The 26,106-nt window shown below is 53.0% G+C and overlaps 2 protein-coding genes across 4 annotated transcripts in view; both read left to right on the top strand.

Annotated features, from left to right (window-relative positions):
- Positions 1 to 4,377, top strand: part of GNAI2 (G protein subunit alpha i2) — a 153,157-nt gene extending 148,780 nt beyond the window's left edge. For all 3 annotated transcript variants that reach the window (XM_029050767.2, XM_029050768.2, XM_029050769.2), the window contains exons 8-9: positions 2,141 to 2,347; positions 2,927 to 4,377. In XM_029050767.2, the coding sequence (XP_028906600.1) occupies positions 2,141 to 2,331 (191 nt within the window). In that variant the 3' untranslated portion in view covers positions 2,332 to 2,347; positions 2,927 to 4,377. The remainder of the gene's footprint in view (positions 1 to 2,140; positions 2,348 to 2,926) is intronic.
- Positions 4,378 to 17,726: 13,349 nt separating this feature from the next.
- The window catches only part of SEMA3B (semaphorin 3B), a 43,882-nt gene continuing 35,502 nt past the window's right edge, over positions 17,727 to 26,106 (top strand). The window contains exon 1 of the mRNA XM_029050193.1: positions 17,727 to 17,805. The gene's annotated coding sequence lies outside the window, so the exon portion shown is untranslated. The remainder of the gene's footprint in view (positions 17,806 to 26,106) is intronic.

The raw sequence follows: 26,106 nt of genomic DNA, 5'->3' as shown, positions 1-26,106 counted from the left end.
CAACTTTTCAGTCTCCAATTCCTAGCCTGTAAATTGTGGGCTCAGTACCTCTTCTCCCTCCTACTTGTACTATGGGCCTCATGTGGGACAAGGACTGTGTTTGACCTGATTATCCTATATCTACCCTGGCATCTGGCGGTAACAGGACCCACAAGAGACCTGGAGGCCTCTGGAGGGAGGTCTGCTGACCTCTGTCTTATCTTGAGGGCCTGGCTGGACTCCCCTCGCACTCCCAGGGATGTCAGGAAACAGATCAGGACTATGGGTCGGGTTGAGGCATCAACCCCAGATCCCAGCCCCACCCCAAGACCTGCTGGGACCGTTGAAGGGCAGTGGAAGGTCTTGAAGGTGAACTGCTTCCTCTTGACCCTGAAATCCTTCAGCTGGATAAGAGTGAGTGGGCAGCTTGCCCAGCACAGCCCCCACTGCTCAGGACTCAGGTCCAGTACCCTGGACCCCCAACAGAAGGATGGCTAGTGGAGCTGAAGGGTAGATGAATGAGAGACAGAATAGAGGCCTGCCATCTTTCCTGATCCCTGCCCCTCCCCACACACACAGACCTCAGCCTTTGTGGACCCTCACTAAATTCCCAAGGAGCTGAAGCCAGCCCTTCCCCCAGGGGAGAGAGTGGGCCAGGGAAAAGCCATAGGTTCACTGAACTGGGAGGGCTAGCAGGAACCTATTGAGCCCAGCATCACCTCTTGCGAGTCTCCCCATGAAACAGCTGAAGCCCCCAAAGGGACAAAAGCTGTTGCCTCGTGTTGGGGTGGCTGAGGTCAGAAAGGCAGGGCTGGCTGCTTATTGGCAGCAGCAGAGTCTGCCTAGGCCCCTGGTGCTGCTGTTCCTGTTGCTGCTGTTATTTATTCAGAGCACTTACTATGTGCCAAGCACTGGGAAAGATCCAAGATAATCAAATTGGACACAGTCCCTGTCCCACCCAGGGCTCACAGTCTAAAAAGGAGGGAGAGCTGGGATCTTATCCACATTTTCAAGAATCCAGGGCATGGCCCAGAAAGGCTAAGTAACTCTCCCCTCTGTGTTAACTAGATGCAGCATGACCTCGTAGATAGAGCATGGACCTGGGAATCAGAAAGACCTGGGTTCTAGTTCCAACTCCATCACTTTGCTGTGTAACCTTGGGCAAGTCACTTGACCTCTCTCTGTCTTGGTTACCTCATCTGTAAAATGGGGACTAAGACCGTGAGCCCCATGTGGGAATGAACCTTGTCTGACCTGATTAACTTGTATGTACCCCAATGCTTAGTTCAGTGCTTGGCATATAGTACGTGCTTAACAAATACTATTTTTAAAAAAATGTACACACTTGGCTGTGGGCCTCTTAAGCACTTTGATCCTCACCCCAGCCCCACAACACCCATGTCCATTTCCTTATAGTCTACTATTTCTCTGATCTGTAATTTATTTTAATTTCTGTTTCCCCCTCTAAACTGAAAGCTCCTTGTGGGCAGGAATCATGTCTACCAACTCTTTTATATTGTGCTCTCCCAAGCGCTTCAATACAGGGCTCCACACAAAGTAAATGCTAGTGGTCGATCACCCAGGGCCACACATCAGCTAAAAGGTGGAGCCAGGACTAGAACTCAGGTCTCGTGACTTCCAATTTGCTAATCTGTGCCTATTCCCTTTCCCCTTCCCTCGAGGATTTCCATCAGGTGGAAATGTCAGAGCCAGGAAAGGGGTAGTGGGGTCGAGAACCTCAGTTTCCCCAACCTTGCCTTCCCCAGACATTTGGAACACCCAGCTCCCTTCTCACTGATACCCAGGGCCTTCCCAGGGATGGAGCAGAGGTGAAAGCAGAGACGGGGTCCCAGTAATGCCTCCCCACAGCGGCTACCAGGCAGCTGCTTCCACGCGGCTTTTTCTCCAAGCAGGTCCCCGGCGGCTGCTCCGAAGCGGAGATCCGGTTAGCGCCACGGGGGGTGGGGGAGAAGAACTGGGGCCTCCGGGCTGTCCGGAGGCAGCGGTTTCAGTGTCATTTGTGGCAACTGAAGAGGCGACAGAGAAAACAACCAATTCGGGGAGTGGATGGATGCTACTGATGGCGTGGGGGCCAGCCACAGTGGGGAGGCAGGGTGGCGGGAGCTCTGCTGTTCACCGCCCCACACTCCGTTCCCCATAGGGGCCAGCAAGTATGATGAAGCGGCCAGCTACATTCAGAGCAAGTTTGAGGACCTGAACAAGCGGAAGGACACCAAGGAGATCTATACCCACTTCACCTGCGCCACTGACACCAAGAACGTGCAGTTCGTGTTTGATGCCGTGACCGATGTCATCATCAAAAACAACCTGAAGGACTGCGGGCTCTTCTGAAAGGCAGTGTGGGAAGGTAAGGACCCGGGCCCTGGGCTGGGCTTAGACCGGGGCAGCCAGAGCACAAGAAGAAGGGTCAGGCACCCACCCACACCCTTCCCCCAGCCTCTTGGATCCTAAGCAGGTATAAACTGGGCCAGACTAGATCTGGGGAAGGGGCTGTGACTCCTTCCCCCTTCTCCCTCCCCTTCCCCCAAGCCCATGCCTGCCATCCCCCAGTTTCACAGAGTCCCCAGCAGGCCCCTCGTAACCTGGCAACCAGCTGCTGGTTTCTAAGAGGCCAGTGGTGGCCCTGGCAATGCAGAGGGTTATTGTTCAGAAAGTATCTAGAGTACACAGAGTGCACAGAGAGAGGAAGGGAGACCTACAGGAGATAAGACAAAGGCAAATAAAAGAGGCCAGCCAGCTAGGAGTGACTGCTCTTAGAATTTATTTAAAGCTTCAACTCTGCTCTAGGAGCTTTCGAGGGGTGAGACACCATCCCTACCAGTAATCCCGCTCAGGGCATCTGCTCTGCTGCTCCGCAAGAGAGGAGAGGTCACCCTCAAAACTCAGCACTAATCGGTCTCTCTATTCTCTCCCCCCAACCCCCCAGGATTACTTGAATTGTTCTAAGGAGGAAGATGCAGGAAGAAAGGACTGCGCCATTTTAACAATATCAGCTTCTCGTTTTGTTCTCGTTTCCTTTTTGTCTTTTTTTTTTCTAACGGAGAGACTTTGGTAAAGAATGCAAGGCTTTCCAGGTTGCTACCCCACCCCACCGCTGCCCGCTGAGTGTGATGTTTGTGTTTGAACCCTGTCTCTTCCCTCCTTCCCCCCACCTCCCGGCCCCTCTCCCCTCCCCCCCCGCCCCCGACTACAACACCCACAGCCTTCTCATTCTTAACTCAAGGGCAGAAGCTCAAATCGGGGTGAATTGTTTGGGTTTTATTTTATTCTATGTCTTGAGGGGCGGGAAACACGTATACACATGTTAGTGGTTTTGAAATGCAAATGTTTTATGGTGGAAATGTAATATTGCTCTCACAGTGGTGTCTGCTTTGCAAGAAAGAAAAGAAAAAAATTGTTTCCAAATGTTTACATTTAACCTCTTGCTCTCAGGGCCAGAGATGCAGGGTGGGGTGGGTCCAAAGGACCTCACCTCAATACCCCTTTCTGCCCAGAGCAGCAAAAATGGGAAAAAAAAACCACACAAACATTCCTTTGAAGAAATTTCAAATCAAAAAAAGCTTCTTTACCTTGCTTTTAAAATAAAAAAACTAAAAAAAAAACCTATTTAAAAATGTCAAGTACTAAATGGTTATGTTGTCCTGAAAAACAGATGATCTACAGTCAATTCTGTGCCTTGAGCATGTCTGTATGTTTACACCTGTTTCATAGTTTGCTTCGATCGTGTTGTTTCCAATGGAGTGGTATCCCCCTCCCCCTCCCACACCTGGATCCCATTCCTATTCCCAGTGCAGTGATGGTGCGTGCAGCTTCCTAACACCCCCCCCCCCACTTCCCCGGCCTTCTCTTCCCAACAGGGGCCCCACCCTGGCCTTGCACAGCTGCAGAGTTCACTTCCCAAGGGCTGTTTGATATCAGCTGAGAAACAGTCACTGTCAACGGGAGCTCCTTTCTCCGTTTCAAAACCGTCCCCGTAACTCCTGCCCTTCTCTTCCTTTGCCCTTATCCCCCTCTCCACCCCCTCCTTCTTCCTCTTCTCCTTCACTTCCCTTTCCTTCCTCCTTGCCTTTCCCTTCTCCTTTCCCCTTCCCTCCAGTTTCCTTTCTTCCCTTCCAGTTTCTGTTCCCTCCCTTCCCCATCCCAGAGTCTGAGCTTACCCTGAGGTTGCTCCAAGTGCTGTGAGACATGTTAACCATAGTTCCTTAGCTCTAACTGTAGGAAATACTGCTGTATGGAAGTAACCCGCTCTGAATCCCACCCTGCGCTGGACATGGGGCCCTGTAGTTGAGAATGTTGGATGCAGCCTCTCGCTTTTATCACACGTTCTATCAAATTGTTCACATGATTTGAAATAATAAAATGTAGAGAGAAAACATCCCCAGTGGCTCTGCCTGCCTTTTTTTATTAGCATTCTCGGAGCGGAAGAGTTGTGCTGGCTATAGCTGTCTCCAGCCCGGCCCCTGGGACCCATTCTGATGCTTAGCAGCGAGCTCGCCTCCTCACTCCCACCACCTGGTAAAAAATTCCCACTGCTGGATCGATCTCCCTACCTAGAAATGCCGAGGTGAAGCGGTAGAGATTTCAGGGATGCTTTTGGAGCTGGTTAGCAAAGTCTGCACCATGGATCCAGCTACCCATCTTCCCTCCTTTCTTCCTCTTCCTCCCCCTCTGAGAGCACTGGACTGCTCTTCAGTAGGCATTGCGACCTCCCTTTGTACCATCTTTATTTTGTCTTTGTCTCCCCCCCCACCATCACAACCACACACATTTAATTTTGTGTTTTCCCTTTTTTTATGGGGGGGAGCAAATATACATGCAAAATAATAATAATGATGGTATTTGTTAAGTACTTACTATGAGCCAAGCACTGTTCTAAGCGCTGGGGTAGATACAGGGTAATCAGGTTGTCCCACATGGGGTTCACACTTTTAATCCCCATTGTACAGATGAGGTAACTGAGGCACAGAGAAGTTAAATGACTTGCCCAAGGTCACACAGCAGACAAGTGGCAGAGGCGGGATTAGAACCCACGTCCTCTGACTCCCAAGCCCGTGCTCTTTCCAACACCTCAGCACACACATGCACGTGTACATACATATACACACACCATCCTCAATATGAGTAGCATTCAATGAGCTGCTGCTGGGTGCGGAGCACTAGACCAGAGGGAGACACAAAAAGACCCAGCAAAGCTAGAACAATAGTTTCAAAATGTGAATTGATGTGAATAAGAAACACAACCTGTTGACCATAGGTGCCCCAGCTGTGGACCCCATGAGACCAAGTGATGACAGTGAGTAATTAGAGCAACTAAAAAGGAGAGGGGGGAGAGAGCATGGTAGGGGACAGGAGAACCAAGAAGGAAAGGTACTTTCTGTCCTGCAGTTGTGGGCCTGATAAGATGATTTTCTCTAGTGCTGTTTCAGCCATTTTGGTATCTTTGGGCACTGGGCAGATCTCAGCCTCACTTTGGTCAAAGATGACTCAGGCTCCTACTGCCAGATCCCTCTTTCAACTATGATTGTTGTGGCTGAGGATCAAGTTGGCTGCTAGGAAGAAGTGACAAGATTCCTGTGTGTAAAGTTTAGTCTCCTTCCCCGCTGCACCTCCCAATCCTCTCACCCACTGGCTGAGCTGCCACATTCAAGGGTCTAGATGGAGAATTGCTCCCCCACAATCTTGTGGGACGGGAGATCTCTGGACGAGACTGTGAGGCCTAAGATAAGGACACCAGACACAATCTGAGAATTTTATCAAGGGAAACTGAGACCCAGAACAAGGAGCAAATGCCCTCAGCAGGGAGGTATTGGAGTGGCATCAGAACTCCAGATCCTGTTCCGTAATGGGCTCTGCAGACAACGTGTTGTCATGAACTCTGGAGCAGGCAGGCATTCCTGACCAGAAGACTAAAGAAAGCGGGTTCCCCCTGAAGTCCCTGTCATGGCTGCCAAGGTCCTGCCCTACACACCACCTACTCCCTACTCAAGAATGGAGGAGGAACAAAATGGCACCAGACGTCTGTGTCCCGGGAGACCCTGTACCTCCCTAGGGCCAAGGCCAGAGGTGAGGTACAGTACAGGCTGACCTCTCCCCAGGATGCAGCCCTAGAGGCCACACAGACTGCCAGCAATTGGGGGTATTTTTTGCATTTTTTTATTGCTTCTAAGCACTGGGGTAGATATAAATTTATCAGGTTGGACATAGTCCCTGTTCCACACGGGGTTCCCAATCCAATTTGGAGGGAGGAGGATTTGATCCCCATTTTACAAATCAGACAACTGAGGCCCAGAGCAGTCAAGTGACTTGCCCAGAATACAAGTCCTCTGACTCTCAGGCCCATGCTCTTTTCACTAGGCCATGCTGCTTCTCAATGTTTTGCTGAAAAGGGTGTGAGGGGTGAGTTGTGAAGGAAGGGGTCATGGGGAGAGGGTTGGGTGGTACTATGCTAGGCAGAGACCCAGGGGAGCTGCCCAAGACCAATAGTGGGTGATGGCTGAAAATATCCTTCTCCATCTTCCCGAACTTTCCCAAATTCCCACTAGATTGGCCTTTCACATGAGGAGGACCTGACCCCGGGTTCACTGGCCAAGAGGACAGGGAGTCGTGGGGAGAGCTAGGCGGGGAGTAGGGCTGGTGGAGAGAGGGCCTTAGGGTGGGGCATGAAGGAAGGGCTGAAAGTTGTGACAAAGAGACAGACTACTCCCCCCGCACCCCCCGCATTTGAACCAGATCGGTTCCCTGCAACGCAGAGCCCCCACTCAGCCGAAAGACCCCCCTCAAACGGTCCCAAAAGAAAGACCTTCTCTTGAGCTCCCCTTTCCCCACATCTAGCAATGTCTCCTCTGCAGGGCAGGGGCCCCATTCGCCGCTCCGGCGGCAGTAACGTGGTCTGTGCTGACCCCTGCTGGCCGCATTTGAGATTGCAAAACAACTCCCTTTTCCCACTGGGATCTGAACAGACGCCACCCGGGCCCGACGGAGGAAGCAGAATCTGTCTCCGACTGGAACACGGGTGTCCTGAAGGATGGAGGTAAATCCTGGCTGAATAAACCCCGGGGGCGTCCCAACCTCTTTGTGTACCGTTCCCCCCAACCCTTTCGCCTACACCTGGGGGCTCAACTCCACCAAATATTTTTTTAGTAGGACGGTTTTGAATAAAAACTAATTATAGAATCACATCGAGCCAAATTAAAGACAGAAACGTATATACTCCATTTCTGGTTGCTGCCAGATACTTTCTAAGACAATTTAAAGTAAAAGCAATCCTATCTGAAAAGAATAATGTTCCAAATCACCAGAAGCATCATGGCCTAGTGGAAAGAGCATAGATCTGGGGGCCTGGGTTCTAATTCCGGCTCCACGGCTGGCCTGCTGTGTGACTTAGGGCAAGTCACTTAACTTCTCTAGGCCTCATCTATGAAAGGGGGATTCGATACCTGTTCTCCCTCTCCTTTAGACTGTGAGCCCCATGTGACACAGGGTCTGTGTCTGACCTGATTATCCCTGTATATACCTCAGTGTTTAGTATAGCGTTTGGCACATAGTAAGTGCTTAGCAAATATCACAATTATTATTAGTATCATCATTGCAGGGATTGGAGCAGATTTGGCTTCTCAGGGTAAGATAGCCAGAAAGGGAGGCAGTGGGGGGCCAGAGCTGCCCCTAGCAAAGATGACAGAGGCTTCCCGTCCCTCTGCACCTCTCCAAGATGAGGCAGGTCAAAAGTGTTACATTAATGAGATGGAAGTCGGGGTCTCAGAGCTGTACTCTTTGGGGTTCTCATCACTGCCCAACATCATTACCTCTAGAGGCAGCAGGTGAAGGGGAGGGGAGTGGGGCTGCGGCAGAGCAAACACTCTTTGGATGGACTTCTGCCTGATGTTGCAGATGATGTCATGATGGGTTTTTTTAATGGTCTTTGTTAAGCACTTACTATGCGCCAGGCACTGTACTAAGCACTGAGGGAGATACAAGCTAATCGGGCTTCACAGAGTCCCTGTCCCACCTGGGGCTCACAATCTTAATCCCCAGTTTACAGATGAGGTAACTGAGGCACTGAGAAGTTAAGTGACTTTCCCAAACTCACACAGCAGACAAGTTGCAGAGCTGAGATTAGAACCCAGATCCTTCCAACTCCCAGGCCCATGCTCTATCCACTAAGCCACACGGCAAAATGTAATAAGATGGTATGGAACGGGAGCGAACCCTGAATTTTTCCCTGCCTCAAGGCAGCCAAATGGCTACACTTGGTCCGGGGCAATAATAATAATAATTGCAGTATTTACTAAGTGCACACTATGTTCCAGGCACTGAGCAAAGTGCTGGAGTAGATACAAGATAATCAAGTCAGACCCAGTCTCTGTCCTACATAGAGCTTGCAGTCTAAACTCAAGGGGGTGGGCGGAGAGGAGGTACTGGATCCCCATTTTACAGATGAGGAAACTAAGGTCCAAAGAAGTGAAGTGTCTTGCCCAAGGTTACACTTGCCCAACAGTGGGAACAGAGAGGGCCTCAACATATCAATGTTCAAAGAACTAGGGGGACCTTCGTGTGCCTCAGCACTTCTTTTGGGTACCACTGATTTAGGCACTTGGACCAGGTGATCTCTTGAGGCCCCTCCCAGCTCTCTGATTTAAGAGGAGCCCATTGTTTGAAGGGGAAGAAGAGAAGAGCTACTCACAAGGGAGTGCTGCTCACAGAGCTCAGCCTGGCATCCCCATACAGAGTCCCTGGTGTTGGGGGTAGAAGATGTCATTGGAGAGGAGGGGAGGTGAAGCATAGGTGAGACAGATAGGACCTAAATTGGGACCTCCCCCAGCCATGGTCATGGTCAGGGCCGTTCCTGCGGCAGCAGATCCTGTCCGACAATGGCGGCGCCAGCTCCAGTACCCCGACAACACCACAGGGCTTGCCCCACAATGACTCTGGTGAGCCAACCCCTGCCCCCAACTGTCCAGGGCCCCTAGTTGGGGACAGGGCAAGATGGGTGCCCAGCCCCATCCCAGCGGGTTCCCCAGGAAGAGGTGAGAGGAACCCTACTCCACTGGGACCAGAAACCCAGCTGCAGCAGCCCCATCATCCTGGTGGCAGGGGGTAGGCGATGGAACCACCATATCGCCTCCACCTCTTGTCCCCGTTTGGTTCCAAGGGACCAACTCTCTCTGGCCACCCACCCCAAAATGTTGTGGGGCAAAGTTAAGGGCATCACCCTCCTCCCCACCCCATGGTGCCATGCTATGAAATGGGTGGCCACACTGCCACTACAGTCACCTCTCAACCTAGCACTCCAAGTAATTCTTCTCCAAAACCCGACTTCTGCCAGGCTCACGGATCATTTTGGCTCCCTGCTATCTTTGAGAAGGGACAGCGGCATGGCATGACCAGCTTTGAGAAGGGCTAAGGCGACAGCAGCCCTGACCCACTTGCTCCAGAGCTACTGCATCCCCTCCCAAGTCCATGAGAACATGCATGTGGCGTCTGAGCGGTGGAACACAATGGTAGTGCAGTAGCCGCAGTGGAGGAGGCTCAGTGCCAAAAATAAAACTAATAGACCAATAGGCGCCGGGATCAGATCCCTACCAGACAGGGGACACACCAGCTGAGAATCGGACCAACGGCCACTGTGGCAGTGACAGATGGCAAAGCCCTCTGCCTCAGTGCTCCTCTACCTTCTATCCCAGGTTCTGTGGTCAGTGGAGAGTTCCTGCCACCTGTAACCGGCCAACCCCATTTGGGCACGTGAGCTCAAGATCAGCTGGTAGGGTAACCCACACCCACCACCAGGGTCCTAGCCTCACAGGGAAAGTTAGCACATGGTCAGGGCCTAAATGAAATCATTCAGCACTCTAAAAAGAAGTGCTGTGGATCTAGTGGAAGAAGATTGGGGGTGAAATCCATCCATCAAGCAGTCTACCAATCAGTGGTATTTATTGAGTGCTTACTGTGTGCAGTGCACTGGACTAGAAGCAATGTGGCCCAGTGGATAGAGCATGGGCCTGGGAGTCAGAAGGATCTAGGTTCTAATCCCAGCTTTGCCACGTCTGCTGTGTGACCTTAGGCAAGTCACTTAACTTCTAGGTGTCTCAGTTACCTCATCTGTAAAATGGGGATTAAGGCTGTGATGTCCAGGTGGGACATGGACTGTGTCCAAACTGATTAGTTGGTATCTATCCCAGTACTTAGCACATAGTAAATGCTTAACAAATACAAAAAATGAAAACCTAAATACTTGGGAGAGGACGACACCACAGAGCTGGTAGGCATGATTCCTGCCCACAAGGAGCTTACAGTTCAGAGGGAAACAGATACAAAACTGCATTACAGATTTGTACGTATGTGCTGTAGGGATGGGGTGAATATCAGTGCTTAAAGGGTACAGATCCAAGTGCATAGGTGATGCGGAAAGAAGATGATAACTATCTCATGAAACAAAGCGGCAAGGTGAAAAGAAATCAAGCACTGGGCCTGATGGAATTTCCTAAGCTATCTGTTCCCTCTGTGGGGGATTCCCATGAGGACTGTTGAGGGTGGTAAACCAGACGAGTTGGTTTTCAGCCAACCAGCCTGTCACCTGGACGGTACTGTGGTGGGGGCAGCGAGCAAAAGGAGGGGGGAGGGTATTCTTCAGGGTCGCCAGGGGCCGCTCTGGATCCGTGCCCGGGACAGATGCGACAGGCAGGCTTTCTCTAGGTATGTGGTCAGTCCCGGGGCCTCTGTCTCAGCTCAGTTGAGTGAATTGGGCACCAGGAGAGGGGTCTTGGGGGTAACGATGGCAGGAGGTGGGGTGGTTATTGGGCAGTGGAGGAGATGTCGAACTCGGGGGCCGAATGATTTTGAAAACTTTCCCTACTCCACCCCGACCCTTGTGACCCCCAAGGCCCGTGGGGAAATCAACGGCGGTGACGACCTCTGAGCACCAGGGGGCAATCCCAGCCCCCGTTTAACTACTGTTGCTTCTCCTTCCTCCGGCTCCGATTTGTTTGGGAAAGGTGGAGGTGTGGGGCAGGGGGCAGGAGGGAGACAAAAGGCTCCCTGGGATAAGAGGGCGGAGGGGTAAGTGGGGGCGGGCTTAAGGCAGGGAGGTGAAAAAGCAGGCTGTCCTGCAGGGAGGCTGTGAAATCAGGGGATGGGTCATTGGCAGGGTTGGGAGGGACGGCTGTGCTTCCCAGTGCCTGTGACCAGAGCCCCTAGGCAGGTCTGAGAAGATAGTGTGATCTGAGCAAAGGGACCGGAATTGCAGCCCTAAAGGCAGGGGAGGAATCTAATAATAATAATACTACTATCTGTTAAGCAATTACTATGTGCCAAGCGCTGTACTAAGTGCTGGGGTGGATACAAGCAAATGAGGTTGGACAGTCCCACGTGGAATTCACAGTCTCAATCCCCATTTTACAGATGGGGTGGCTGAGGCAAAGAGAAGTGAAGTGATTTGGCTAAGGCCACACAGCAGACAGGTGGCAGACGAGATTAGAACCCATGGCCTTCTGACTCCCAGGCCTACGCCTTATCCTCTACACCATGGAAGGCTGTCCTGGCAGGGAGCTTTGGAAGGGAGACAGAGGAACTGGGGCTCCAGGGAGAACTTCCCAGAGAGAATCTCTCCAGTTTGGGCTGATTAAGGGACTGTCCTGATTGGAGGCAGAGGGTGGATGAGTTGACAGAGTTGACTCTAAGCACCCTCCAGCCCTTGGGGTCACTAAATCGGGGAAAGGTGAAGTTGCTTGGCAATTCATCCCATATTCCCAGGGGGTTGGGAAAAGAAATGAGGGGATCCAGAACCCAAAGGGAGAGGGAGAGCTGGTGAAAGTGGTTTGAGTGGCAAAAGCAGGTGGTCCCAGCCACTCAGCTGACAGCTCTGGAGGTTGCTCACCTCCCCCAGGACCAGAACCCTCCTTCCCTTTCTTTCCCTTGCCTCCCAAAGGCCCTGGGGCATAGGAATAAGGGAAGGGGGGCTGCTGGGCTTGGGAGTCAAGGAGTGGGGGGAGCATGGGGGGCTGCCAGGGACCTGATGTCATCTACCCAGAGGGCCCTCCCGAGGATGGGGTGGGGGTAGGGGTGCTGCGGACACAAGCACAAGAGCCCATTGTGTAGGACGGGCGGTGGTCAGACGGCTTTGCCCCGTTCCTGTGCCCAAAGCCGCCCAGCCACCCCGGGCAGACAAAAGAGTCTTATCCTGCCCGGGCACCTCTGGGCACATCCGGGCAGCGACCCGGCTGCTGAGTAGGAGGAGCCGTTCTGCCAGTCTTGACCCCTGCAACCCCTCATAGACAGGGAATGTAGATCCTTACTGATCCTGACCGGACCATCTGCTCCCCCAGGGAATGGGGAGGAAAGACGCCAAGACACCCAGCCCCCTAGTCTGGTTATCCCTCCCTCCTTGCCCCCCAACTGTGTTCCATGCTCTCAATGGGCCCACCCCTTCATCCTGCACCTCAGCTGCCTCCTGCCCTCCAGGTGTCTCAGCCTGGGCCCAGCCCCTGGCCCCAGCAACTTCATCCACGCTTTCCCCAGCCTCCGTCCGGGTCCAATCCAGACCCTGGTGCTCCCAACCTAAGTCCCAAGTGGCCCCATCCCAGTCTCCCTGACCCATCACTGCCCCCACCCATCTCCCTAGGCCGTTTCTCCCCAACTCCAGGCATCCTGGGAGATGACAGCAGTCAAAGCATGGCTGCCATGAGCTTAGGGTGGTGGCCTTCACTCCGGGTACCAGGCAGCGTGGTGGGGCTGGGAGCCGGGTTCTGGGCCTGTCTGTGACCGCCAGCCCAGACACACAAAGGCCTTTCTTCCCTCTGTCACCTCTGGGTTCTGGCCTGGGAACTTGGCCTCAGGCATGGCCACCCAACCCCTAACTGGGATCCTGACCTGGGGAGCAGGGGTGGAGAGAGAGAAGGGAGGGTTGCACTGGGGAGGTGTCTCTCTTTTGGGCTCCCTAGCTTCAGGGAGGAGGCTGTGGGGCAAAGAGGGGATGGTGGGAATAAGAGGGGAGGAGCCATGGGCTCACATTCCCAGACTCCTTTTGAGTCTAGGGACTGGGGGCGGGGTGGGCTGGGGGGGGAAAGAGGAGAAAAAAAGGCTCAGAGCTGAAGAGAGGTTGGGCAGAAACAGTCTAAGAGCCTGGAAACTCTGAAAGGTTTCATCAGGGAATTGGTAGTTGAACTATGGCAAGATTCAATTCTTGCTCTCCCTCCTACTTAGTCTGCGAGCACATGTGGGAAAGGGACTGTGTCTGACCTGATTAACTTGTATCTACCCACTTATGTCTATCTCACAAGCCTGTAACCTTGGCTTTGTCGTCGACTCATCTCTCTCGTTCTACCCACATATTCAATCTGTCGCCAAATCCTGTCAGTTCTACCTTCACAACATTGCTAAAATCCATCCTTTCCTCTCCGTCCAAACTGCTACCATGCTGATCCAAGCCCTTATCTTATCCCACCTTGACTACTGTACCTGCCTCCTCACTGACCTCCCGGCCTCCTGTCTCTCCCGACTCCAGTCCACACTTCACTCTGCTAACCAAATAATTCTTCTTAAAAAAGTTTAGTCCATGAACCTCCAGTGGCTCCCCATCCAACTCTGCATTAAACAGGAACTCCTTACCATCAGCTTTAAAGCACTCTGTCAGCTCGCTCCATCCTACCTCACCGATCTCCTACTACAGCCCAGCCCGCACACTCCTCTCTAGTGCCAGTTTATTCATTGTGCCCCAATCCCATCTATCTCGCCACCGACCCCTTTCCCTCAACCTCTCTCTAGCCCGGAACTTCCTCCCGCTTCGCATACGCCAGACCACCACTCTCCCCACCTTCAAAGCCTTATTATGGTCTCATCTCCTCCAAGAGGTCTTCTCCGATTAAGCCTTCCTGCTCAGCTCCCTCTCCCTTCTGTGTCATCTGTGCTCTTGGATCTGTGACCTTTGGGCATTTGATATTCACCCCACCCTCAATCCCACAGCCCTTATAAATTATATATAATAAATTACTTATTTTTATTAATATCTGGATCCTCCCCCTTTAGAAAGTAAGCTCATTGAGGGCAGGGAACGTGTCTGACAACTCTGTTGTACTCTCCCTAGCACTTAGTGCAGTGTTCTGTACATAGTAAGTGTTCAATAAATACCATTGATTGATTGATTACCCCAGTGCTTGGCACATAGTAAACGCTGAACAACTACCACAGTCAGTAGGAGTAATAGTAACAGTAGTAGCATTAAGACATGTAGGTTTGGGGGTTCGAGTCAACATCCGCAGATCATACAGAATGTTACGGGTGCGTCACTGTACAGAACAGGGGAGCCAGCAAACTTTTTCTTGTCTCAAGGCGGACAAATGTTTGAAGCTGGCCCTCCTGGAAAGTCTGGACTCCTGCTGGCTCTTCTCCTGACTCCCTGGCAATGGTCGTGGGCACCACCACCCTCACGAGTTTGGAAGCTTAGAAGTACTGCTGTCCCTGCCCTCCCTCTAGTCCCTGTTGTCCTCCCCTCCCCCCTTCCCATTTCCCCCTCAGTTTTCCCTCCCAGGAGTGCCTGCCCCCACTTCTTCCCCTCCTTTCCATGCCCCTGACCCCCAAGGCTGGGGAGCCAGGCTCAGTAAGAATGGAGGCTCTGTTGTTGCTCGCTCCCTCTCCCCCTCGTTGTTGCCACAGAGGAGACAGTGTTGCCCCTACTCCCGCCTCCACCTTCAGAACCCAAGTCCCAGCTGTGAGGGAGGAGTTTGAGAGGAACTGGCTTCTCTGGGCCCAGGGCAAACTTCATCTTCTGCCTCCCTCACCAGCCTGGGAGTTTGGATGACCTGGGGGTCTGGAGGGGGGTGGGGGAAGGTGAAAGTTTAGCCTCATCCAGATCTCTGGTTCTGCTCCGACCTTCTCCTAGCCCTCTCCCCCCATCCTCCAGAATCGATCATATTTATTGAGCGCTCACTGTATGCAGAGCACTGTACTAAGCGCTTGAAAAAGTACAAGATAAAAATAAACAGAAACATTCCCTGCCCACAATGAGCTTACAGTCTAGAGGGGGAGACAGACATTAATATAAATAAATTGCAGATATGTACATAAGTGCTGTGGGGCTGGAAGGGGGAATTAATGAAGGGAGCAAGGCAGGGCGACACAGGAGGGAGAGGGAGAAGAGGAAAGGAAAGCTTAGTCAGGGAAGGCTGCTTGGAGGAGATGCGCCTTCAATAAGGCTTTGAAGGCGAGAAGAGTAATTGTCTGTCAGATTTGAGCAAGGAGGGCGTTCCAGGCCAGAGGCAGGACGTGGGCGAGAGGTCGGCGGCTAGATAGACGAGCTCAATCAGTCAATCATATTTATTGAGTGCTTACTGTGTGCAGAGCACTGTACTGGGCGCTTGAAAGAGTACAATATAACAATAAACAGACACATTCACCACTGTGCTCCTCCTCCCAACCCCTGGCCAGGCTCTATGGCTGCTTTCCCCCAGGATTCACCCCTCTGAGATACCCCAGAGAGGCATGAGTAGATCTGAAAGCCCCTGACCCTTGTCATCCTACCCTCTCCCCAATCTCTTCCCCTGCTCCAAGCTTGCCCAGTCCCTACCTGCCATCCATGCTGCTGCTCCCCGTTCCCACCTGGCCTCTCTCTGGTTCGCCCCAGGGTGCAGCTCTCCACCTGCCTCCTGAAGGCTCCTCTGTGGGCAGGATGTTGGCAGAAGATCAGAGGTTCTGTCCCCCAGAGAGCGGAAGGGGGATTAGCTGCTCCCCCACCCCCTTCCTGAAGCCTGTTCCTGCTGCTCCCAGGACCTGGGGTTTCCCCAGTTCTCGTCAGTGCTTCCACCCAGCCCTAGAGTCCCAACTCCATGGACTGGAGGGGAGAGGGAGGTGGGGGATGTCCCTAGGAGAGATCTCACCTTGGGGTGCCACCCCCGACTTCTCACAGCTCCACCTGAGGGTCCAACCTCCTTAGGGGAAATGAACCAGCTGTGACAGGCACATCTTGTACATTCCAAGCACTTAATACTGTGCTCAGCACATAGTACACACTCAATAAATACGATTGAATGAATGAATCTAGACCAGATCACCCCCCACCCCCACTGCACCCCCGCCTGCCAACTGGGAAGGGTATAGTAGATTCCAGGGGAATCGGTGGCTGAGAGGAGGTGAGTCCTGTTTTGGGTACCCCAGAGACCTCCCTGTCCTTCCCTCACCCTGTGTCCCCTTCCCCCAAGCCATGACAGACCCAGAGATGGAATGGGTCTACTCCCCTGGCATCTGCCTGCCCTGCAATCAGGCAGGAAATCACAAGGGGAAGTGGCCATGCCCGGCGGGGAGCAAAGGTTAGCTGGCTCTCCACCCAGTCCCAGGAAGCCTGCCTCCCCAGTGGCAGTTTCTGGGACAGAGCGACACTCAGGGGGGCACAGAGGGCTCATTGAGGTTCCCGACATCGCCAAGCCGCACCCTCCTCCTCCTCTGGTAGCTGAGGAGCTGACCAGACAGTGTTTCCACTCTCAATCTTAGCTCCTGCAGTTCAGGAAACCCGGCCCTGCAGCCCCCCACAGCTAGAGAATCTTTCAACATAGCCTTGGGCAACTTTTCTGCACCCCACCCCAACCCATACACCAGTCTCCTGCTAGTCTCTGGCTGGGGCTCAAGCGGGCATTAGTGTCCAGGAGGGGACCTAGCCCTCTTCTGGGTTTCCCATTGCTAGACCCACCGACCCAGATTGCATCCAGTCACCCCAGGCCTCCCCAATCATTCTTCTCTGTGCCTCGGTTTCCAGAGATCTGTAAAATAATAATAATAATAATGTTGGTATTTGTTAAGCGCTTACTATGTGCCAAGCACTGTTCTAAGCGCTGGGGTAGTCACAGGGGAGTCAGGTCGTCCCACGTGGGGCTCACAGTCTTAATCCCCATTTTACAGATGAGGTAACCGAGGCACAGAGAAGTTGTGACTTGCCCAAAGTCACACAGCTGACAAGTGGCCGAGCTGGGATTCGAACCCATGAACTCTGACTCCAAAGCCCGTGCTCTTTCCACTGAGCCACGCTGCTTCTCTAAAATGGAGATTCAATATCTGTTCTCCCTTCTCCTTATGCTGTGAACCCTATGTGAGACAGGGACTGTGTCTGATCTGATTATCTGTATCAATAAACCAATCGTATTTATTGAGCACTTCCTGTGTGCACAGCACTGCACTATCTACCCCAGCACTTAGTACAGTCCGGATACAGAGTGTTCATCAAGTAGCACAATTATTATCATTATTACTCTCTGTCCACCCCAGCCTGCGGCCCCATCCTCCCCACTCCGCAACCAGAACCAATCCCAGCCATCTGCCTAACAACGGAAGCCACTACAGACCGGTGGGGCTTTAGCAAATAGTGCGAGGGGCCACAACACTCACCACTGAGACCTCTGATTTCTCCATTACTCCCTGCAACAGGCAGGTGGCATGAAGGGCAGGGAGGGAGGGACCAGTGAGCAAAGATGGGATGGGGGTAGGGAAAGGACCAGAAAGCAGGTTTGGAGATCCTGTGACTGGGAGAGGGTAAACCGGTCTGGACCCCCACCGGCACCTACGATGCCTTAAAGGAGGGGGGTGTACGCCAGCCTCCCCTTCCCCAGAGAACTTCGGCTGCTGAGTCACCACGTCCCTAGCCCCAGAGCCGGCCACCGGCCTCTGTCCCCGCCCTCCTGCCTGGGCCCGCCACCCCCGCCTTCCTCCGGAGGCTTTAATTGCGTCCGCCCCCGGCCTGTGGCGGGAGGGGCTTGGAGGCCGTCCTGGTACATAGGCCTGCTAGCAGGTGAGCAACCAAGGGCGCGTCTGGCACATAGGTGGACCAGCAAGGTGAGTCTAGATCTCCTTCTCCTTCCCCTCTCCCTCCTTGGTTCTGCCCGAAGAGGCAACTTGTTTGGGGGCTCTCTCCTTCCCCCTACTACCTTCCTTCCCTACACTCTGCAGCCAGCTTTCCAAGCAGGGCCAGGCCACATCCCCATCTGGAGCTAGGGCACGGAGGGAGCTGGGGGTAACAGCTGGATTGCCCCCTGAGAGCTATTTTGGGCCAGGGAGAGGACTCTGGCTGGCTTCTCCCTATCCCCCCAGTTCTCCCCTCCCCAACTCCCCAGGGAAGGCTGGGATGATGCCACAGGTGACCTGGAGCTGTGAAGGCCCAGCCCAACTCAGCCCACTGGCGGTGGTGGTGGTGGTGGTGGTGGTGGCTCTCAGCCCAGGCCTGCTCTGGCAATCTTCCCTAGCTTGGAGTGCAAGGGGCTAGCGGATGGCCGGCGCCTAGGGCTGGCCCCTCCACAAGGCCCCATTGTCCCAGGAGGACAGGGACAGGGCCTGTGTCAATGGGCCCTTTATCCTCGCCTGTGGGCAGCCCAGCCAGGGAAACTCCCAACGGCCGTGGGCCCGTGGGCTGGGGCGTGCGGGCCGTGGGACGGGGTCTCAGACTGCTAGGGGAAGAACGGAGAGGGGCAGGGAAAGGAGTGGGATGGGGCAGTGGGAAGAGACCAGAGAGGGAGAGAGTAGAGAGGGGAGTGGGAGGGATGGAAGAGAGGGTGTCCCTTCACCCTGGTACTCGGCCAACAAGACCCCACGCCTGTGGAGCTAGGGAAGGTCACCTCTGAACCCCCTCGGATGTCCCCACTCAGAGGGGTCTGGACCAATCTGGGGATCCCAGGCAAGCCTCCCATCCACCTGCGGCTGCTGCTGAGGGCCCCTTGACTGCCGGGCCTGAAGTGGTGAATTGTCAACATTCCTGCGCAGAGGCTGTGGGGTGGGGTGGGGTGTGTGAATGCCAGATGCCTGGGCTGGCTCCAGAGTCTTCCGAGGAACTCTCAGACAGGGTCTGTCCTGAGGCGAGTCACTCCAGGCCAGGCTGCAACCTCTCCGGGCTTGGTCTCTTTCTGGGTAGCCCCTGTGGGTGTCCAGAGGGCAGTTTTGCAAGGTTCTTGGGGGAAAACCTTTGTTTCTCTGGGCAACCTCAGGGGCCTCTGGAGTTTGGGGGTGCAGACTGGAGGGCTCAGACCAAATTTTGGCTTCCAGAGATCAGCTAACCCTGACTGGCTAAATGTTGGGCAATTAGGGTCCTCTGGGGCCCTTGGAGAACCAGCAGCATGGCAGGGGGGAGGGGAGGAACGATGATTCTGAGCAGTAGTGAGGAGGGTTGTTGTTCCTTCTCTCAGCCATGATACATTCCCCGCTTCCATCCCCAGACGGACTTTGCCTCTTCCCAAGCCTATGACGCTATGCTCCAATAAGGAGCTGATGAGTGCCTGGCCTCTCCTTCCAGTACCCTGTGAAAACAGCTAGAAGGCTCCCTTGTTTAGGGAAGGGGGCTTTGTCAGGCTCCTCCCCATGGCTCAAGAGAGCTGTCTGCCTGGGGAACTGGATCTGGAAGCTGGGGACAGGAAAGGAAGGCGGGGGGGGGGGGGGCGCCAGGATCTTGGGAGTCAAGGAAGCTCAAGAAGCCTCAAAGAGAACCCCAGGGATAGGTGGGGGGTGGGGTCTGGCCTAGGGGCCAGGGGCTCTCTGATGAGAGGCAGAAAGACCTCTGAGGTAGTGGGAGGGAAGAGAGGAAACACAAGGAGGGTTGAGGGGTAGGAGACTGGAAGGAAACTGTACCTGGATGTACAGGGATGGACGGGGGATCCAGAGGTATGGCTGGAGATAATTTATCATTCAGTCAATCAATGGTACATAATAATGTTGGTATTTGTTAAGCGCTTACTATGTGCAGAGCACTGTTCTAAGCGCTGGGATAGACACAGGGGAATCAGGTTGTCCCACGTGGGGCTCACAGTCTTAATCCCCATTTTACAGATGAGGGAACTGAGGCACGGAGAAGTTAAGTGACTTGCCCACAGTCACACAGCTGACAAGTGGCAGAGCTGGGATTCGAACTCATGAGCCCTGACTCCAAAGCCCGTGCTCTTTCCACTGCGCCACACTGCTTCAATATACATATACTCAGCGCTTACTGTGTGCAGGGTACTATGCAATAGGACAATAGTCAGTAGACACAATCCCTGCCCTTGAGGAGCTGACAGTCTAGTGAGGAAGTTTACAATCCAGGGGTGAGGGGAAAGGTGGAGTAGAATGGGAGTGACCATCCGGGCGGCCCTTCTGAGTGTATGTCTGACCCTCTAGGCTAGTGTCAGCAGGTAATTATTGTTGACCCAGCCTTAGAGCCTGGGGTAAGGAGTCTGTGGCTAGACGGGGCACAGAGAATGTGCCCTCCCTGAGGTTTGTATGGGCCCCCAAGCCCCATGGGCTTCTGGGCCCCAAGTAATGGAGTGTATCGTCATCAACAGTATTTATTGAGGGTCTACTAGGTCCTGAGCACTCAGAGTCAGACACTTGGGAGTGTGCAGTTTAATGAAGACCATAGCTGTCAATTGGCAAATATATAGTTATTTCTAAAGAGTGAGAGACTGGATATAATTTATAATAAATAACATTGTGCTTATTAATAATAAACACCACAGTTTTATATATAGGCATATGGCTAGAACAGTAGTAATGGTATTTATTGAGGGCCTACTGAAAGCAGTGCACTATACTGCATGCTTCAGGAGTGCAACAGAAGCACAGGAAGAAGTTCCTGCCCTCACAAAGCATATGCCCCGACAGGGGAGACAGCAGAGAAGCAGCATGACCTAGTGGATAGAGTATGGGCGTGGGTGTCAGAAGGTCATGGCTCTGCCACTTGTCTGCTGTGTGATCTCGGGTAAATCACTTCACTTTTCTGTGCCTCAGTTACCTCATCTGTAAAATGGAGATTAAGGCTGTGAGCCTCATGTGGGACAGGGACTATGTCCAACCTGATTACCATGTATCTATCCCAATGCCTAAAACAGGGCTTAGCACATAGTAAGTGCTTAACAATACCATAATAATAATTATTATTTTCTTGTACAAATATACCCATAAGTGCTAAGGATGGGCATAAATACATCTGGCTTGTTGGAGCAGTTAGGATTTTAGGAGGGCTTTGATGGTAAGGAAGGGTAAGGACTGGTGGATTGGGAGAGGAAGGGGCTTCCTAGCCTTAGGGACATCGTGAGCGAAAGGTCAGCAAGGAGGTGGGCAAGCCTAGAGCAGGGTACAGCTGGAAAGAGTGAAGAGAGCAAGTGGGTGAAGACAGCCAATAAGGCCAAGATAGCTGGCGGGGGCTTTAAACCTGATGATATGGAATCTTGGCTGGATGTGGAGTGAGCCGGACAACCACAGGAGGATTTTGAGAAGAAGGGAAATGTGTGCCGAGCGACATTTCAGGAAGGTGTTCTGGGAAACATAGATTCTAGGGAACATAGACTGAAACAGGGAGAGTAATAATAATAACTGTGGTCTTTGTTGAGTGCTCACTATGTGCCAGGCACTGTACTAAGCGCTGGGATGGATACCAGCAAATCAGGTTGGACACAGTCCCTGTCCCATGTGGGGCTCACAGTCTCAATCCCCATTTTACAGATGAGGTAACTGAGGCACAGAGAAGTGAAGTGACTTGCCCAAGGTCATACAGCAGACAAGTGGCAGAGCCAGAATTAGAACATAAGACCTTCTGACTCCCAGGCCCATGCTCAGGAGAGGCCAGATGCCGGAAGGCCAGAGAGGAGGCTGCTGTAACAATGAGCGTTTGAACCAAGGTGGCGGCTGTATGGGAGGGGAAGAAGTGGAGGAGCCACGAGATGTTTCTGAGGAAAAAATGGCAGGTGGGAACAAGCTCCTTGTATACAGGGAACATATCTACCAACTCTGTTGTATTGTTCCCTCCCAAGCGCTTAGTACAGTGCTCTGCACCCAGTAAGCGCTCAATAAATACCACTAATTGATCATCATCAATGGTATTTATTGATTGACTGGGTGTGAGAGCAGAATGATAGGGAGGAATGGAGGATGATTCCAAGTCTGCTGGCTTTGGGCACATGAGGATGATAGTGGTGTCAATGGAGATGGGGAAGTTAGGAGGTGAGGTAGGTTTGGAAGGAAAGATGAGACTATAAACTAGATCCAGTTAATTAAGCCAAGCAGGGCTAAGGCCCTCAGCAAAATCCCCCCACCACCTGGACTTCATAACCTGAGCTGCTAGCCTCCGGAGCACCCCACCTTGGTGGCCACAGCACTGCAGGATATATACAGGGATGCCCGGATAGCTAAGCCCTGAGCCCCAAGTTAGACACAGCCCAACTCGGGATCTGAGGAGTAGAGACATAAAGCCAACTTTCAAGTTGGTGTCTGGTATGTGTGTGTGTGTGTGTGTGTGTGTGTGTGTGTGTGTGTCTGGACCCTGGGGGTGTGGTTTCTCCATGACTGCAAAGAACCCCACCATCCCACACACGGGGACCCAGCAAGGATCCTCAGACTTACAGACTGCCAGGCCTTGCGGGAGCTGCCTGCAGAAGTATGTTTGCTAATGAGTTGGGTGACTCCCGTGGCCCGGCCATGTCCTGGCCCTGCCGGGGTGGGAGGGATGGATCGGTAGACGTCAGAAAGGGAAGCTGGGGCCTCTGGCTCTCCCCCCCCCCTTCCCCCCCGCATCCCAGCCGCTGTCAGGCCCAGTTCACTGGGCTGCTCACTGAGAGAGAGACCAGGCCTCACCAGCTGCTGCTCCTGGGGTTTGTGGGGAAGTAAGGGAGCAGTTTTGGGGGCTGGGGAGAGGAGAGTTGTTAGTACCAGCTCTGTGGCAGCTGGGGAAGGAGGAGAGCAGCCATTGAAGGAGAAGAGGCATCAGTGTTCTCAGTTTGGGGACAGCGGATGGGAGAACCGAGGAAGTGAGTCAATTCTTTTCCTCCATGGTTCAGCTTCTTAGTTGAATGTGACTCTAATAGATGCTGGTGGTGAAATACGCCTCACTTCTCTCTCCCTCTTCTGCCTCCGCCCAGTCAGAAACAAAATCCCAAGGCTTCTGGAGAAGTTGGGGCAAGAGCTTGGTGGCTCTCCAGTCTCTGCCACTGATTCAGCTGCCCTAGGCCTTATGAATGCAGAAATTAAGGCTGCATTTCCCATCCTGTTCTCCCTTCCACCCCCGGCCACCCTCCGCCCAGTGCCCCCAGATACCGGGTCAGCAAGAGGAGCAGAGTTCGACAATGTATGTGGCATGAGTAGTTCCCTGGGGCTGCTGCCAGCCCAGCTCCACCCAGCCCTAAAATAGGCGCCGCCAGCCCCACGTGGCGGTAGTGATGTGGTGGGCAGGCTATTTTTAACAGGCTGGTGGGGTGACACAGCCTGCCGGGAGCAGATGGGAAGCAGAACCCAGCCAGGGACCATATCCCAGCTCCAGCTTCCATACCAACAGCTGCGGAGAGAGGTTGGTGGGGCAAAGGGCCTTCCCTGGAGAGGGAGCCCAGAGGGAAGTGGTCCTTGTGCAGGGTCTTCTGAACACACCCACTCCCCCGTGACATGTAGGTGATGGATGAGCCTGAGCAGGGGCTCTGCTGCTGTGGAGGTGCTACCCCCATGGGCATTTAGACAGGAGAACTCTCAGACAACTCAGCTGTCCCCATTAGTTTGAGCCCTCCTCTCCCCAACTTCCCCCACACCAAGAAAAATCCCCATCCTAGAAGAATGGACCCTCTGGGTCCCTAGTGGGTGCGGGGGTCTGAGGTGGTAGGGTGGAGGATGACGACAAGGTCTCTGGGTTGAGCTGTGACCAGCAATTGACCAATCAATTAATGAGTCAGACAATGATATTGCTGGAGCGCTTTCTGTGTGCAGAACAAACAGCATGAACCCACTGGGGCAGGAGTTGAGAGACAGGTTTGGGGATATAGGGAATGCAGGGCAGAAAGGGTGACGTTCTCCAACCCAGTTTATCCTTCAATGCCCTGTTCAGTGCCCTCCAACCCAGCAGGAGACCCCCAGCGGTCATCAGAGACAAAAGGGAACAGGGTGTGGAAGGATGGGGAGAGAGGCTGGATAGATCCAGCAGGGCTGGACCTGTGAATCACCATGTACAGGAGGGATTTTCCTGGGGAGATTTTCCTGGGGAGGGCAAGGGGGCAGTTTTGGTTCTGAAGGCCCCAGACACCCCTGATTTGCCACCCTAACTCTCCTCCACCCATCCTAGTTTGCCCCTCTGGTCCCCCGTGCCTCCCTGTTTTCTCTCTGACCCACATTTCCCTTCCCGGGACCAATCTGTCTCTCCTTGCTGCCGGGGAGATTGCCAGAGCTGCAGTTCCTAATACATCCCAGGCTGTGGGCCTCTTTGACCCTCCCACCACACTCCCTCCCCTGCCTCACTGACTCACCTCCCCAGAGAGATCCCCGCCACACTCTCGCCACGCTCCCCTTGGCAGGGGGAAGCCTCAATCAGCAACTCCTCCTATCCCTCTCCCTGCCCGTCCTCGTCTTCTTCCTTTTCCTCCTCCTCTTCCTCCCCCATTCTCCTCCTCCCCCATTTATAATAATAATAATAACAATAAAAATAATAATGCTATTTGTTAAACTCTTACTACGTGCCAGGCACTGTACTAAGCATTGGGGTGGATACAAGCAAATCGAGTTGGATACAGTCCCTATCCCAGTCTCAATCCCCATTTTTCAGATGAGATAACTGAGGCACAGAGAAGCGAACTGACTTGTCCAAGGTCATATGGCAGACAAGTGCTGGAGCTGAGATTAGAACCCATGACCTTCTGACTTCCAGGCCCATACTGTATCCACTATGCCTTGCTGCTTCTCACTTTCCTCCTCCCCCATTATCCTCTGCCCCATCAATAATAATACTAATAATAATGATGATGATGCTGTTTGTTGGGCACTTACTGGGTGCCAGGCACTGTACTAAGCACTGGGGTGGATACAAGCAAATTGAGTTGGACACAGTCCCTATCCCAGTCTCAATCCCCATTTTACAGATGACGTAACTGAGGCACGGAGAAGTGAAGTGACTTCCCCAAGGTCACACAGCAGACAAGTGGTGGATCTGGGATTAGAACCCATGACTTTCTGACTTCTGGGCCCGGGCTCTGTCCATTATGCCATGCTGTGTCTCATTCTCCTCCTCCCCCATTTGCCTCCTCCCCCTCCTCTTTATCCTCCTTTTCCTCTTTTTTCTTCTCCTCCTTCTCCTCTTTCTTCTCCTGCTCCAGGGAGTTAGGGGGAGAGGGTTATGACCAGGGAATCAGGTGGGGGTAGGATGTGATGGATGAGGTTCAATGTGGGAGGGCTGCCAAGGCTGAGGGTGGGTGCCTCCTCCTCCACCCCGGCTCAGCAACTGTGCTCCTCCAAGTGGGAAAGAGCAGGAGAGAGCCGGTCCCAGTCAGGTAAAAGAGTGTGGCGTACAAGGAAGTATTCCAGCCAAAGGACCTTCAGCTGCCGTTTCCCTCCAGGTCAGGGGCCAGGGACCCATCTCACCCAAGCTCAATGGGTTTTGGTCAAAACCAGTCTGGCCTGGAGCTCTCTTGATGGGTCCATGTGATCTGGATCAGCCTAGATAATCCCAGACCTGAGGGTGCCTAATAATAATAATTATTATTATTATAATTGTGTTATTTGTTAAGCATTTGTAATAGGGCAAACACAGTTTCTGTCCCATATGGGGCTCACAGTCTAAGAGAGTGAACAGGTATTAAATTTCCATTTTGCAGATGAGGAAACTGAAGCACTGAGAAGTTAAGTGACTTGCCCAAGGTCACACGACAGGCAAGTGGTAGAGCTGGGTTTAGAACCCAGGTCCTCTGACTCCCAGGCTGGTATCTTTCTATTAAGCCTTGAGGCGACACTCGGGAGTATCTGTGCTTCCCAGGAGGTAAGGGTTATGACCCTATGGGGCTCATGGAACTGTAAGCCAAATGCTCAAACTGACAAGAGGGAAAATCCCTCTGGTTTTCCTCCTATCTCTCTGGCCACTCATTCTCAGTCTCTTTCATAGGCTCCTCCTCCTCTGCCTCCCACCCTCTAACTGTGGGGGTCCCTCAAGGCTCAGTTCTGGATCCCCTTCTATTCTCCATCCATACCCACTCCCTTGGAGAACTCATTCACTCCCATTGCTTTGACTACCATCTCTAGGCCAGTGATTCCCAAACCTAAATCTCCATCCTCTCTCCTTCTCTGCAGTCTCATATTTCTTCCTGCCTAAATGACATCTCTAACTGGATATCTTGCCAACACCTCAAACTTAATGCATCCAAAACAAAACTTCTC

The sequence above is a fragment of the Ornithorhynchus anatinus genome, chromosome X1 (genome assembly GCF_004115215.2).
Source record: "Ornithorhynchus anatinus isolate Pmale09 chromosome X1, mOrnAna1.pri.v4, whole genome shotgun sequence".
NCBI lineage: Eukaryota > Metazoa > Chordata > Mammalia > Monotremata > Ornithorhynchidae > Ornithorhynchus > Ornithorhynchus anatinus.
Note: the sequence above shows the minus strand (reverse complement) of the source record. Positions and strands in the feature narration are given on the sequence as shown.